The 15,773-nt window shown below is 34.8% G+C and overlaps 1 protein-coding gene across 2 annotated transcripts in view; it reads left to right on the plus strand.

Moving 5' to 3' along the window:
* The window catches only part of GDPD1 (glycerophosphodiester phosphodiesterase domain containing 1), a 57,110-nt gene that overhangs the window by 8,609 nt on the left and 32,728 nt on the right, over nt 1-15,773 (plus strand). For both annotated transcript variants that reach the window (XR_012481266.1, XM_074261956.1), the window contains exon 2: nt 5,355-5,397. Coding sequence is in view for 1 of the 2 variants with exons in the window: in XM_074261956.1 (XP_074118057.1) it covers nt 5,355-5,397 (43 nt within the window). In the remaining variant the exon portion in view is untranslated. The remainder of the gene's footprint in view (nt 1-5,354; nt 5,398-15,773) is intronic.

The raw sequence follows: 15,773 nt of genomic DNA on the forward strand, positions 1-15,773 counted from the left end.
ACTAAGTCACAATACCTTGTATTCTTATAATACTTCAGAATCCACAAAGCATTTTTCCTCACACAACCCGGGGAGATTAATAATGCAATTGTTATTTTCAATAAATTACTTTATCTCTTAGCCTCATTTTCTTCATTTATAAAAGGAATACAGTATGATTATCTCAACTTGTATCCTGGTGTTATTGTGAAGATCAAATGAAAAAAATATGTGTGTGAAAGCACTTTGAAAACAAGTGTCTAGTATTATTGTTATTTTTGGATTAGTACTTTGACAGCTGGGTGGCAAATGGATAGAGAGTGGAGCCTGAAGTTATGAACCTTCATCTTCCTGAGTTCAAATCTGGTCTCAGACACTCATTTGTTGTGTGACCCTGGGCAATTCACATAACCTTGTCTGCCTCAATTTCCTCATCTCTAAAAGGAACTGGAGAAAGAAATGGCAAACCACTCTGGTATCTCTGTCAAGAAAACCCCAAATGGGGTCATGAGGAGTTGGACACAACTGAAAAATGATTGAAAAACAAACAACTCTGTTAAGGAAATTCAGAATAATTATAAATTGTTATAATTATTATAATTATAATTGTTATAAATAGGTTATAACAATTTATGTATAAAAAAGTATACACATGGAACTGAGTAAGGGCAGTGTGAATGGGAACCAAGAGTTAAATACAAGAAACATTTTGGAGTAGAAATGGAATCAGGTAAATTGCTTAGATTTAGACCTATCATGAAATTGTTTTATTTCTCATACTGTTAGTTCCCACTTCCTAAATTTTAATTTGACTTCTCTTTGATCCATTAGTCACCCCTTAATTCTTTTTTTAGCCGTTCTTTTTCTACCTTTCCTTTCTTTCTTGCTTATAGTCTGCCATTTCACTTCTGCATTCTCCTCCACATTTGATTCTCCCTTTCTCCTGTTGTTGTTTTTGTTCTGCTACTCCTGAACCTTGAGTAACGCATACAATCTGCATCTACTTGGGAATCACCAAACACAGATAGAAATTATTAAATCACCTGAAAAGCATCCACTACAAATTTATGCTTTCTGACCTCAATTAGGCAATACAACCATCTTTTATTACCCCATCTTTTGTTGACCAAATATATATACATATATACAAATATTTATACATATTTTATAAACATACGTGCATATATATCTATATAGATTGATAACACACAGCATAAGAAAACAAGCATAAGAGTGCCCAGGCACTGTGCTAAGCACTTTTACAATTATCATCACATTTATTCTAATAACCACCATGGAATGTAGATGCTTCCTTTTACAAATGAAGAAACTAAGGGAAACAGAAGTTAGTGGTCATAAATGTAGTAGGTTGTCTTGAGGCCAGATTTGAAACTCAGTCTTCTTAACTTAGGCCTGGTGATTTATCTAGTATGTGGGTGTGAGCTAGCCAACTATATTTAAACCTAATCTAACCTCTCAAGTCCCAAATTACTCTTCCCCACTCCATCCCGTCTGTGTCTGTGTCTGTATTGGGTCTCTGACTTTTGTCTCTCCCTTCCTCTCCCTCTTTTCTCTTCTTTTTCCCCCTCCCCTCTCTCTTTCTCTATCTCTATCTCTTCCTTTCTCCTCCCCCTCATTCCCTTCTTTCTCTTTCTGTTTCTTGTTTCTCTCTCTCTTGCCCTTCTTTTACTTGTTTCTCTTTCCCCTTATAGAATTATCATTAGGGCATTGAGTTTGGACCTGTGATTTCATTTGTATAAATAACTTCCAGGAGAGAAAGCTCCATTTACTAATGTAGATTGGTACCTTCTTAAAGAGTTAACCCTGTACCTGGACACTTGATCATCATCAAGACCTGAATGAAGATCTTTATGACTTCAAGCCTGGCTCTCTAGTCATTATTCCATGCCTTTATTTCATCAGCTCCATGTAATCTAATTTTCTCTATAATGGAACCTCCTCCAAGAATCCTGAATGACTCTTTTATCACCAAAAACAATGTTTATTTATTTTTCCTGTTCTTTTTCTACCTTTTTACAATGCTTAAAACCCTCTTTAGCACTTCTGGAGATTTATCTTATTTGGAATAACTTGAACTAGACAAAGATCATGCTATAGTGAGTAGAATACTGAATTTAAGACAGAATGTTCTAGCTTCAGATAATACCCTAGACACTAGTTGTATGAAGGTGGGTAAGTCATTTAATACCTCACTTTCCTCATTTATTAAAATGAAAGGATGGTAAACAATTTGATTGGTGGGTCTAAATCTATTTACTTTACCATGGTACTATGATTCTATGGCAATATATACTTTATGATTTTTCTACCTACAATTGTTATCAGTCCTTTTTGTTATGCAAATGAGTCTCAGATCTATTTATCCAGCCATAAATAACCTTTCCTTCTCCAGTCCTACATTTTCAACTACTCATTTTTTGGACATTTCATACTGAATTTTCCATATGCATCTTAAATTCAACATGTCCAAAACTGAATCATTATCATTCTCCAAAATCTTTTTCTCTTCCTCACTTATTTAGCACTTCCAAAGATACTCAAAGATCAAAAATTTGAGGGCAAGAGCTCACTATTTGACAAAAATTGCTGGAAAAATTGACAAGTAGTTTGTCTTAGCTTCTAGGTATAAACCAAGATTTCACACCATATATAAGAGTAATGTCAAAATGGGTAAATGATTTAGACATAAAAGGTGACATAAACTGGGGGGAAGGGAATGGAAAATTTATCTCTCAGATATATGGGTAATAGAAGAGTTTATGATCAAACAAGAATTAAAGAGAATTTTGATTGCAGAAAATTAAAAAGGTTTTGCACAAACAAAACCAATGCAAAATTAGAAGGAAGTCAGAAAACTAGGAAATACTTTATAGCAAGTTTCTTTGATAAAAGACCTAATTTCTCAAATATTTAGGGAATTGAACCAAATTTATAGAAATAAGAACCATTCCCCTCACTTGATAAATGGTCAAAGGATATGAATGGACAGTTTTCAAAGGAAGAAAGAAAAGATATTAATATTCATATAAAATGCTCTAAATCACTATTAGAAAAATGTAAATTAAAAAAACTCTTGAGGTATTACCTCATCTGTCAGATTGCCTAACATGGCAGAAAAAAGAAAATGATAAGTGTTGGAAAGTAGGTTCGGGGCAGCTAGGTGGCACAGTGGATAGAGCACCAGCCTTGAATGCAGGAGGACCCAAGTTCAAATCTGGTCGCAGACACTTAACACTTACTAGCTGTGTGACCTTGGGCAAGTCACTTAACCCCAGCCTTAAAAAAAAAAAAAAAAAAAAAAAAAAGTAAGTTCACATGTTCTCATAATGGCAATTATCTGTCATGAAAAAAAAAGGCAAGAAGAAGCTTTTACATTGGAGGGGAAGGGAAGGGAAGGAGAGGGAGAGGGAGAGGGAGTGAATCTTATTGTCATCCGAATTGGCTGAAATAGGAAATAGCACCTACTCAATAGGAGTTTAGAAAATAGGAAGGGAATGGGATATGGGAAGGGTGAGAAGAGAGGGAGTGGTCACTAGGAAAATACTTTTGAGGAGAGGGACAGGGTGAAAGGAGAGATTAAGTGGGGGAAAATGCAATTAGCAAAAGTAATTATAAAAGTTTTCAAAGCAAGTTTCTCTGGTAGAATATTATTGTTCTTCGGAAAATGATGAGCAGGAGAGACTCAGGAAAAAAGGAAAAAAGTCCTTCATGAACAAAATGAAAGGTACTGTTTACAAAGGAATAGCAATGTTCTGGGATGACCAGTTGTAAATGACTGTTATTCTCAGTAGTATAATCATCTACAACTACTCTGAAGGTTTTACAATGAAAAATCCTACCCATACCTAGAGAAGGAACTGATTGAATCTGAATATGGACTGGCTCAAGCTCAAGCTCATGCTCAAGCTCAAGCTCACGCTCTCTTTTAACTTTTTCTTTTGTTTTTATTTTCAGTAGGGTGGGAAATCTGTTTTCTTTCACACCTTGATTTATAGAAATGTTTGGAATAACTTCATATGTGGTTTCTCAATTGTAGGTGGGAATAAGGGAGAGAACCTAGAGCTCAAAAATCTTAAAAACAAATGTAAAAATAATTGTTTTGCATGTAGCTGGGGGGAAATGTTAAATAAATTTAAAATAGAACTTAAAAATTAATTTTTTTTAAAGTAGATTTACAAATGCTGTGTTAGTGGAGTTGTATACTCACCATTTTGGAACAATGCCCCACATAGCTACATAAAACTGTACATATACCTTTATCCAGCAATTCCACTGCCAGGCCTATATCCCAAAGAGATAAAAGAAAATGGAAAATGACTTTTATGTACAAAAATATTTATAGTAGGACTTTTTGTGGTTGCAAAGAATTGGAAATTGAGTGGAGGCTCATCAATTTGGAAATGACTTATCAGATTATAGTAGATGATTGTGATATAATATAATATACTGAATCCATATAGTTAGGGATTATTGCTCCTTTAATTTTATAATCTTTTCTGTTGTCAATTGGAGGAAGACCCAAATTGAAATTATCTTCTTTCCACATTCTACTCTCTATTATCCATTGTTAGAATTGTGGGGATTTTGTCTTATGAAAACTTCTTAATTAGGTGAAACTTGCATTTGAATTGTATTATAGTATTTTTTAGATTCTTTAAAAACTACAAGCAACAGAAAAAAAGTAGTTTAAATGGTCATTTAATGCACTTATATATGCACTTTGAAGTAATAACCTATGAACTCATTCAATATAATTTTCCCGAAGGAAGTAAAACTTTGTATGTGTTCTTGCTATAGAGAAGTTGTTTTCCTATTTCTATTAGGTTTCCAGAATGTTTTCCCAAATCTTTGTGTTAGTCTTTTAGTTTTTAAATATTTTGCTAGCTTTCATGGATTTTCATTTTATGAGGCTATTGTATATATTATCTGTAAAACTATTGTCATTTTAGTTTTAGACTGATTTTTTTTTCTTCTTCTGTGCCTAATTCTATTAAACATTTGGTATTTAAGTTTTTGCTCTGGTATAAGCCATCTTCTTTGTCATTGCTTCTTTCCCAAGAAAGCAAGAATGAGTTACTGGATCTTTAGAGGATATTTTAGTCATTCTGTCTGCTCAAGTTGCTTTGGGACATGGCTTAAACATTGCTTGCTCCTGAAGACAGCTCAAGAAACAAAGCTCAATAAACATTAACCTCTTAAAATAGTGTATTTTGAGTTAGGTTGCATTTTGATGACATTATATAATGTCCTTGGACAAGTTGGATTTATGTTCTTAAAATACAGCAATTTAGACAAGAAGTGTACTTTTATATTAGTAAAATGAATTAGTGATCATTTATTTGGTGTTTCTATAGGTGCTGGAGAGAACTTGGAGAACACAATGGCAGCCTTTCGACAGTAAGTATGTAAAAAGATATTTCTATGTCACATATGCCTTTAGTAGAAGACAATTGCCTTAACTGAGGAAACAAGTTATGTGATGGTGCTGTTTTTATACTTTTTAAAGTTTCTTTAAAATTGATCTCCTGTGTCTTTAAATCAGTCGCTTTCTTCCTTTTCCCCACTAATCCCTGTTTGTGACAAAGAAAAATAATTAAATAAAAATGCTCAATAGGAAGACCATACCTTGCAACTTAATTGGTTTAATGTTTTAGTAGTCTTCTACTTCCCTTCTGTGAGAGGGAAGTGTTTCATTATATTTTCTCCAGAGCATTCATTTGTATTTCCAATTCTTTATTTAGTAATTCTTAGTTCAAACTTCCTTTTAATGATTTTTGTATTGTCATAGTCATTGTGTAAAATTGTTCTCATTTTTTTAAATTTCATATCACATCATTTTGTAGAAATCTTTTTATGTTTCTTTGAAGTCCTTATTTATATTCACTATTTGTTATTGTGCAATACCATTTCACTATCTTCAGATACCATAGTTTTTTTGTTTTGTTTTATATTAAACACTCCATTTCCTTTTTTAATTAATTTTTTAATTTTATTTATTTTATAATTATAAATTTTTTGACACTATATATGCATGAGTAATTTTTTTTTTATAACATTATCCCTTGTATTCATTTTTCCAAATTATCCCCTCCCTCCCTCTACTCTCTTTCCTAGATGACAGGCAATCCCATACATTTTACATGTGTTACAATATAACCTAGATACAATATATGTGTGTAAATCCCATTTTCTTGTTGCACATTAAGTATTAGATTCCGAAGGTGTAAGTAACCTGGGTAGATAGATAGTAGTGCTAACAATTTACATTCATTTCCCAGTGTTCCTTCTCTGGGTATAGTTGTTTCTGTCCATCATTGATCAACTGGAAGTGAACACTCCATTTCCTAATCTAACACTCATTTTGTTTCTAGTTACATTATAGAGACTTTGGTATTTATTAGAACTTTGCTAATGCTTTTGACTTCTTTGAGTTTGTGTCTAGAAGTGAGATTGGTGAGTTAATGGATTTGTTTGTTTCAATGAGTCAAATGGAGTTAAGTGACTTGCCCAGGATCACACACTTAATATTAAGTGTCTAAGGTTGAATTTGAACTCAGGCCCGCCTGAATTCAGGGCCAGTTTTCTATCCACTGTGCCATCTGACAGTCCCTGGGTCAAAAGATTTGTACAATTTAATCACTTTTGTTGCATGCTTCCAGCTTGAAATTTAAAATAGCTGGCAACTTCACAGTTCTGCCACAATTCTTCAATGTGCTTTTCTTGTTACAGCCAGTTTAACATTAATTGTTAATGTTTTCATTTTTACCAGTATTCATGGCATAGTAAGATCTCAAGAGATGTTTTGATTTCCATTTTCTCTTAAACAAAAGATTTGTATTATACTTTAAAGTGGTCCTCCATAGTTTTTTTGCAAACCTTTTTTTGAAAATTATTTGTTCATATTCCTTCATCATTTTTAGTAGGGAATGACTGATTTGGGTTTTTATACAGTTGTGTCAATTCTCTGCATAATTTGGATATTGGAATTTTATTGGTGATATTTGATTTATTTAAAATATTTTTCTCATTTTACCATTTCTCTTCTAATTTTGTTAGGTTTTATGTATACAAAACTTTTTTTTATTTTCATGTGATTAATTTTATGATCCTTTTTGTCTTAAGTTTGTTTAATAAGACTCCATTTAAAAAAACTACAGTTTTTCAAGCTGAAAGCAAACATAACTATGAACAAATTGTTTGATGCCAGTTACTCTCAGAGAAAGAATTAAAGCAATATGTTTTTTAAAAGATTATGTTGTATGTCTTTCAGACTAATGAATTTATAGAGATGGGTGTCTCTAGTCCTTTGAGCCCTTCCCAGATCTTTTAGTCTTTTGAGAGTTTATTTGTATAGTCTCTTTTGAAAAGATAAATCATAGTGTATATGTTTCTAAGAACTTCACAGGGAAGCAGAAAGAGGAAACTGAAATGAAGTCTGTTGTATGAGTATGTTGTTGCTTGTCTTAATTGACTAAATGGTTACTATCAATCTAATAAGATTTTCTTTTGCTCTAAATACCAAAAGTGTATTAAAAATTTTTTTAAAACCACTTGAAAGAAAATGCTTTATCTATATGAAGAATATATTGCACAATTGTTTGAGTCTATGTGGATTTATACAAGTAGGTATTTCCAGGAAATCTGGATTTTATTTCTGGTTTTCTCTTTGGCCTATTTAATGACCTTTTTCCTTTCAAATGATTTCCCCTTTTTGTGTCTGTTTCCTTACTTGGTCCAATGGTTCTACTTTTCTGTTCTCCAAAGCTTCTCTTAAAAATATATTTTTCCCCTACATTTTTAAGTTCTCTGTTTCTTCTATAAAATTAAGCAGTTCCCCTTTGGTCATTGCACCATGGAAAACAGTTTTAAATGACTCCATTTACAGTATTTATTTCAAGACCATGTGATTTCATCATTATGAAATTGTAGTCCTGTATTCATATGAAATGGCCTGTGGTCCAAAAATATTTAAGTTATTTTGGTTAAATTCTCATTATCTTTGGAAAAGAAGTGTGATATCTTTGTGTTGATTTTTAAGTGTCAAATTATTGTTGACATTTCTTTGGAAATTGTGCTATCTTTCTCTTTGAATAATTTCAATATTCTGTAAAAATATTTTTTACAAACTTATTTCTCTGAAGTTCTTACCCAAAACTGGTCCCTATGAATATAAACTAAAACCATTGTAGTTAAGAAATTTGTAAAGACAGCAGATTTTAAATGACAAGTGTTGTAATGATTAGAATTTGGCTTTTTGAAAATTATCATTTGAAATTCTTCCCAGTCATAAAAAAGCATCTAATTTGGTTTTTTCTTTTTCTTCTTGCTAGACATAGCACTTCTGAGTAAAACATTTTCTTTAAAAGGGCACATTTTTTCTTCTTTAGTAGTACTGTTATTCAAATCAAATCGTAAGTGTAAAAAAAAAAAAAGAATTATATATAGCCTTCTCTGTAAATCTTTGTATAGCTTTTTGGATTTCTTATCTTTGAATTTTATTCTAGTGCCTCAAAAAAAGGAAATTACTATTTTAGGTTCCTTATGACTTTGAAGATATATATATTTTTTTGAAAGATTATAATTTACTGGCTTCAAAATTCTCCATAAATATAAATAAAATGGCCTTAAATTTCAGTTTTGTTTTTTTTTTTTCTGTATTCATCTCTTTGCTTTGTGATTGAGTGATCTTCAGACTCAAATTTCACCATATTGAAGACTTTTATTTTGTTTTTACTTTTCCTTAGCATTTTTGGTATATTTCCTAGGTTCTATAATTACAAGCCCTGAATTATGCAATAATCTTTCCCCTCTTGGAAGTTAAAAGTTTAGAGTTATCAGAATGTCAGAAGAGGAGGTAAACAGCCTTCCTGTCTACTTTACTCTTTGTCTGCTTTTATTGTGCATTAGGTCAGGGAAGAGCTAGGCCTTTTTTGGGGGAGAAGGGGGAAAAGGAGTCAGAAGAGCTGGTCTAACCCTGATTGAATCACTTAACCTGTCTGAGCTTGTTTCCTCTTCTGTCTATTGGGAATAATTACTTACCTCACAGGGAGTAGATGTGAACTTGAAGCCAGATAATTTATGTGAAAGTGTGATGCAAAGTTGAGTGATTGAGTATTAGTTCATGTGATGACTTAAGTTATTTCTAGATTAGTAAGATGGAAGAAGCAACATCTATTTTATGAATAACAATCAGATTTAGAATCTTTGATATGTTTAGGGCATTGTTAATCTTCCCACAATAAGATTTAAGATCTTTTTCATCAAGAATTTTTGTTGTTCATTTGTGTCCAACCATCTGTGACTTCATTTGAGGGGCTTTCTTGGCTAAGATATTGGGATGGTTTGCCATTTTCCTCTCCAGCTCATTTTGCAGATGAGAAAACGAGGTAAACAGGATTCAGTGACTTGCCCAGGGCCACACAGCTAGTGTCTGAGGCCTGATTTGAACTCAGGAAGATAATTCTATTTATTGTGCCACCTGTCTGTCTGCCCAGGGCATCAGGAGTAAGTGGGATTTTTGAATCTGTACAATATATCTCACACTGCAGGTATTTAATAATTGTATGTTGATTGAAAGGTGCTGGGGTTTTGGTGATAAGGAATCTGAAATGAAAAAGAATCATCATCAGATGATAATAAGTGGCTGACCAACTGTTTGTAGTTGCCAAAATATATGCTTAATAACATTGTTATTTAGAATATTAGAGGTAAGTTAGAACCTCAGAGCAAATCTCTCACTCTCCTTATGTATCCAATCAGTTGCTAAGTCTTACAGTTTCTGTATCCTTCTCTTCTCTTAGCCATCGTGACTCTATCAGGCTTTTACTTTTTACCTGGACATAGTCCTCTCATTGATCTTCTCTCTGCCTCAGATCTTCCTTTCTTCAATATGTGTATATGTGTGCCTGATATATTGGTCAATAGAACCTTCCAAGCTCCTGTTGGTCTGATCAGCCACAATTAGATACACTGTAACTTGACTATTACAGAGTGATATCATTTTGGTCCTCTTGGAGATGAAGAACAACAATAAACTCTGGTGACTCATGACCACCTTGCTTCATCCCTTGTGCTACTTCTGGATGTCCTCATGCTGAAGAAATACTCCCTTATTCTCTTCCTGCTCTTAAAATCTTTGGCTCTTAAAAAATCATAACAAAAAAAGTCCTTTACTGATTCCCCAAGCTTCTAGAGTAGTCCTTCTTAAAACTACCTTGTAGTTAAAGTTTCTGTATTCAAATGTAAATAAGTCTAAATTGTGATTAAAGTAGACACTTTATACTTAAGGCTTCCCAGAGTTTATTCTTCACATGAATGTGGGTCATCATCTACACATCCAGATTTCTACACTCAGAGTCAAGCACTCCCTCTCTCCACTCACACAAATAGTCTAAGCCTTATAGTTCCTACATCCATTTCTCCAGATAAGCACCCCCTCCTTTACCTCTCATCTGGTTTCCTTAACCTCAAGACTTTTACCTCGAAATTTAAAAAAATTTTTTAATGGATTGGAGAAGCCAGGTCTAGGGATCCATGCTTGGGATCTCTGCTACTGAGTAGGTTGAGGCTGGGGGAGCATTGGAGTTCAGTTGTTCTGAGCTATAGTACAGCTAAAACCCCTTGGGTGTCCAGTAAGTTTGACACAAAAATAAGTTTGACACAAAAAAAAAGCTCCCAGGAGCACAAGGCAACCAGGCTGCCTAAGGATAGGTGAATTAGTGCAGTATACAGACAGACAGATACACACACACACACACACACACACACACACACACGGAGAGAAAGGGGAGACAGTAGATGGAAAGAAATGAAGAGAAAGAGAAAGGGGAGGAGAGAAAGAAGGAAAGGTTAATTTATGATTATAACGATTGGGGTCAATATTTGGAAGTATCCATGCCACCAGGATGAGAGAAGGATTCAGTCTCCCAGTCCCCTCCTCCAAGAAAAAAAAAAAAAAAAGGAATTGGGAGCTAAAGAGGAAAGACATTATTAGCTGAAGGCAGTTAAAGAGGAGAGATCCCTCCACATGCTAAGTGTGGAACTAGACAGTAGTGGAATAATGTAACAAGGATCCTGTTACATTAGAGCTAATAAAACTAGGTTGTAGGGCAGGTGAGTATATCTGAATACCCATATAGCACCTTGGTCCTTACAGTAGTTGACTTTGAGCATGAAAGAAGGAAGCAAATTGTATTTGTAGCAGCTAGGATTACAAGTTGGCACACAATCAAGGTTATTAACAATTGGAGATGCTTTTTTTGTTTTCAGTCAATACTAGCCACAGATCTGTTTATTTTATGTAACCCTCTTGAGAACATTTGATTAATAAAGTTACAGTATTACATTTAAATAGAGTTTAATTTGAAAACTCTGCATTTTTTTTCTTCCCTGGTAACAGCTCTTTCTTGCTTTTGCCTTCCCTAAAGGCCAGAGTGATAACAAAGTTTTTTTAAAATATAGTAATGTCTCATTTTTGACAGTGTCAAATTCATGAATTAGATATCATAGATTCAATTTATATCTAATATATATTTATATTAAACACTTTTAAATTAAATATATTAGATGTATTTGTTATTAAATATATACATTTAATAACCTTCATATACAAGTGAAGAAATTTGAGATCAAAAAAGATTACGTGATAAACCTAGATCCCACAAGCCAAGTGATGAGAGTCAGATTTGGTGATTATCCTCAAATTACATTAGCTTCTCAAACTGTCCTAGATATACTAGCTGTTGGTTTGACTTTGTTACTTCACTAGTAGGAAACATGCTGTTAATTAGAAAAATAATTTAGCTACATTTTAAAGATATTACTGCAAAGTTATTCAAAGCAAGGATTCTAAGATATTCATCATACTTTAGATTTAAACAATGACAACATAACTTTATTGGCTATACATCTTGCTCATAGTAAATAAATCTCTAGTGGAAGTATTTAACCAGGGGCCTATGAATTTTTTTAAATGCCAGTAACAGAATTTCAGTATAATTGGTTTCCTTTGTAATGTGATGTGTCTTACACATTTAAAAACATTTTGAGAAAGGGAGGTGTAGGCTTGAATAGACTGAAGAAGGGGTGCATGACATTAAAAAAAAATCAAATCAAAAAAAGGGATAATCTCTGCTTTGTTTAAATCTTAAAAAAAAAAAAAAGTAGACTTTTTTTTTTTTTTTTTTTTTTTTTTTTTAAGCATTACTATTACTTCCCTGTCACCTCACCCTCTAATCCTTCCCTACAGTTATCTTAACCCCAAACACTGAGCCCGCATCTGTGGTGAGAAGGGCCATTTTCCCAAACATATGCTAATAGAGTCATTTTCTTATATTGAAAAGGTCATTAGCCTTAAGTGCCCGGTTGTCTGATTCAAGCATACCATTTAAGAGTTTCAATCCTTTAAAATAAGAGAGCTGTTAAATATCCCCTTTAATTGGCCGCAGGTTTAAAGTGAAAGAATTTACTTATTCCCGAATTATTAGTTGCAAAATAAAAGTTTATTATTGGATATAAACCAGTTTGCCAAGGGACTGACTTCTATAATGGCAAAGACCTATTAGGGAAATAATTTGAAGAGTTTTACCCTGAGAGAATCATCGAGCAGAGTCCTAGGCTCTGGACTAGCTACCTTAGGCCTTCTGCAAGGCATATCTTAATAGAACCTGAGACTGTGTCTGCTGATCAGACCAGGATACCTCAATTGAATGAGAATTTAGAATTTCTGTGGGAGTTGATTTGCTCCTGAATAGTATTGCTTCTCTTATCTTGGGAGGATGGGCTGTGTCTCTAGACTTGTTGGATCCCAGAAGATCCTGATCTCTGAGATCAGAAAGGGGACACAATCTTTAAGAGTGATAATCTTAAAGGGAACACAGCTTCAGTAAAGGAATCGGTTTCTTTCCCTCTTCAACACAACCCCAAATTCAACACAACCCTGGGTTTTACTTAAGGTTAAATTCAGATTGACCTCTAAAGGCTACCAATAATTGATGCAAGCAGAGAATAAAATTCAAGTTACTTGAAAATGAATCTTCTTAGTAGTAAGAAATGAAATCACATGGTAATTATAGGGATAAAAGTTCAACGGATCAAGTCATACAAGCAACTACAAATCCATCCATTTATGTTAACATCTGGTCCATTTTTCACCATATTTTTCTACAAAAAATAATGAGATACTTTATAGTACCTTACTGAAATCAAGGTATAAATCTATATATAATGTATGACATATATGCATGTGTGTGTGTGTATATATATGTATGTCATCTGATATACTAGTTGAACATATTAAAAAAGAAAATGTGGGTGGGGGACAGCTATATGATACAATGAATAGATTACCAGTCCTGAAATCAGGTGGATCTAAACTCAAATCCGGTCTCAGACACTTAACAGTTGCTTTCTGTGTGGATCCTAGGCAAGTGACTTAATCTCAGCTTCCTCAAGAGGGAAAAAAAAAGAAAAGGTCAATCTGATGTTATCTGTTTATGATGAAGCACTGCTGGCTTTTTGTAATTGCCACTTTTTTTTCTAGACATAAATTTGATGAGGGTGGTAGCCCCTTTAAGATGCCTTTTCTGATCTCCAACTGACCTTTGATTTACAAGATCTGGTCAAAACCACCCTTTTTATTCCAAGGGGAGAGATCTGTATCTGAGTTGAGTTAATTTGGGCTGTACCCAGCCCCCATTCTAATGATCTGCTCAGATTTCCCAACCTTCACCTGGTCGGTTCTGGGACTCCACCCATAGGCCCCTTCAAGCAAATAAAAGAGCCAAGCTGGAATCATCTCTTGGCAGAGAGTTGAAACATGCTAGCACCCTGCTTTGCATCACAGACTGTCCACCACTTTTGGTGTGTTTTTTTATCAATCTAGGTTTTCGGGCCTGTAAATTCTTTTACAGAGGATTCTTGCGCCGGCACTAGAACTCATTTAACTTTGTATCCTTGCGCCGAATCCAAGGGGATTGCAGAGGAGCTCTGTTTGACTCCCTGTACCCCGAACCTGCCACTAGACCTCAATTAATCATAATATTATTTAGGTATCCATTAGCTAGACCTCAGCATTTGGATATACCTCATCACATTAGCCATGTTTGTTATGATATATTCTTGAATTTTCCCAGAACTGGAAGGCATATTGGTCTACACTTGTAGGTACTCTCGCCTATCTCCTTACTTGCTCAGCAAGCACTTGGCTTGTTTTCCTCCTTGTTTATTACTCTTGAGCTTCAAACACTTGGGGAGATGGGAAGGCTAGACGGTTAAGGCCCTAACCTTGAAAAAGAAATCATAGGGGCAGCTAGGTGGTACAGTGGATAGAGCACCAGCCCTGAATTCAGGAGGACCCGAGTTCAAATCTGGTCTCAGACACTTAACACTTCCTAGCTGTGTGACCCTGGGCAAGTCACTTAACCCCAGCCTCAGAAAAAGGGGGGGAAAAAAAAAGAAAAGAAAAATAAATCATAAGTGTTATGATCTTTTAGGCATTTTCACATCAGGACCACAGAACAGATGATGACTAATACAGTTAACAGTCCTCAATATGGATAAGTCATCTCTAGTAAGGGATCTGAGGGGCCATCTTGACCTCTATCTGGCCACTAGACCCAGATAGCTGTGAAGAAGCTGGACTTCGCACAGCCCTCCCTCACTTAAATCCAGTTCACTTGCATATCATGGATCACTTCTCTGAGAAACAGAGAACTTTTTCTCTGTCCTCAATATGGATAATAGTAATTTCTAATAAGGGACTTTGCATTCAACTTGTCCCAGAGGCAGGTTTTTTACTCAAACTTGTGTTAAACCAGTTCTCTGGCCCACCAGCCAAGAAGCTGCCTATCACAGCAGGCTTTCCTCTCCTTGCCCCACTTTCCAAATCCCACCTTCTTTCCTTCTCTCCCAGTCAGCCTTGAGGAAGAGCAATTGTAATAGCAGACCCAGACTCAAGCCTAAGGCCATGCCCTCTGTAACACTTCTTGGTGACCAAGCTTCATTAATCACATGCTACTCACTTTTATCCCAGTAGAGTCTCTTGACTCAGTTACTGTAAGACAGAAAACAATTTATGACTTCCTGTTCCACCCCTTCTCTGCCTTACATCATCTATATCTTCCCTACCCCCATCTTTCATTGTACCCTCTGAGCTCCATAATGAACAAATCTTTTGATCCCAGACCCCTTGCTCTTATAGTCCTCTTATTTAGTAGATGTGTGGTACGGAAATGGTGAGGGATCACCATTTAATAAAGCTGGAGAGAGCAATAGAGAAAAGCAAAGTTTATTATACATTCTTGTGAGAAGGGTGACATGCCCTTCGAGCAAGGAAGCGCCTCCTGTGGGCAGGACAGCACCTTTAATCCCTAATGCAAAACACCCCCTCTCACCACTGACTCTCATCCTCATTGGCTGAGAGTCTTACATTCTAAATGTGAGATCTACCCATGAAATTGAACTTGACCAATAAGTATATAGTTGCCCATATTTGGCTGAAATAAGGAGAAAATGACATCATGGGAAGGGACTCAGTTATGCCCTTGACTCATCTTCAGAGTCCTTCAGGCCTACTCAAACACTGAAGTAGATGAAGCCTTACTCGATTTTCACAACTGTCTTGAAAGATCTCACCTCATCTCATTCAGTAAACAGCACTGAGACCTCTGCCCCTTCTAATGATACTGCATCCCCACTGTCTAGAACAGGAGGTGAGGAATCTTTTTTTTGCCAAGAGCCATTTATAACAATTTGAAGCCCTTACAAAATTATAA

This window comes from Sminthopsis crassicaudata, chromosome 4, assembly GCF_048593235.1.
Source record: "Sminthopsis crassicaudata isolate SCR6 chromosome 4, ASM4859323v1, whole genome shotgun sequence".
NCBI lineage: Eukaryota > Metazoa > Chordata > Mammalia > Dasyuromorphia > Dasyuridae > Sminthopsis > Sminthopsis crassicaudata.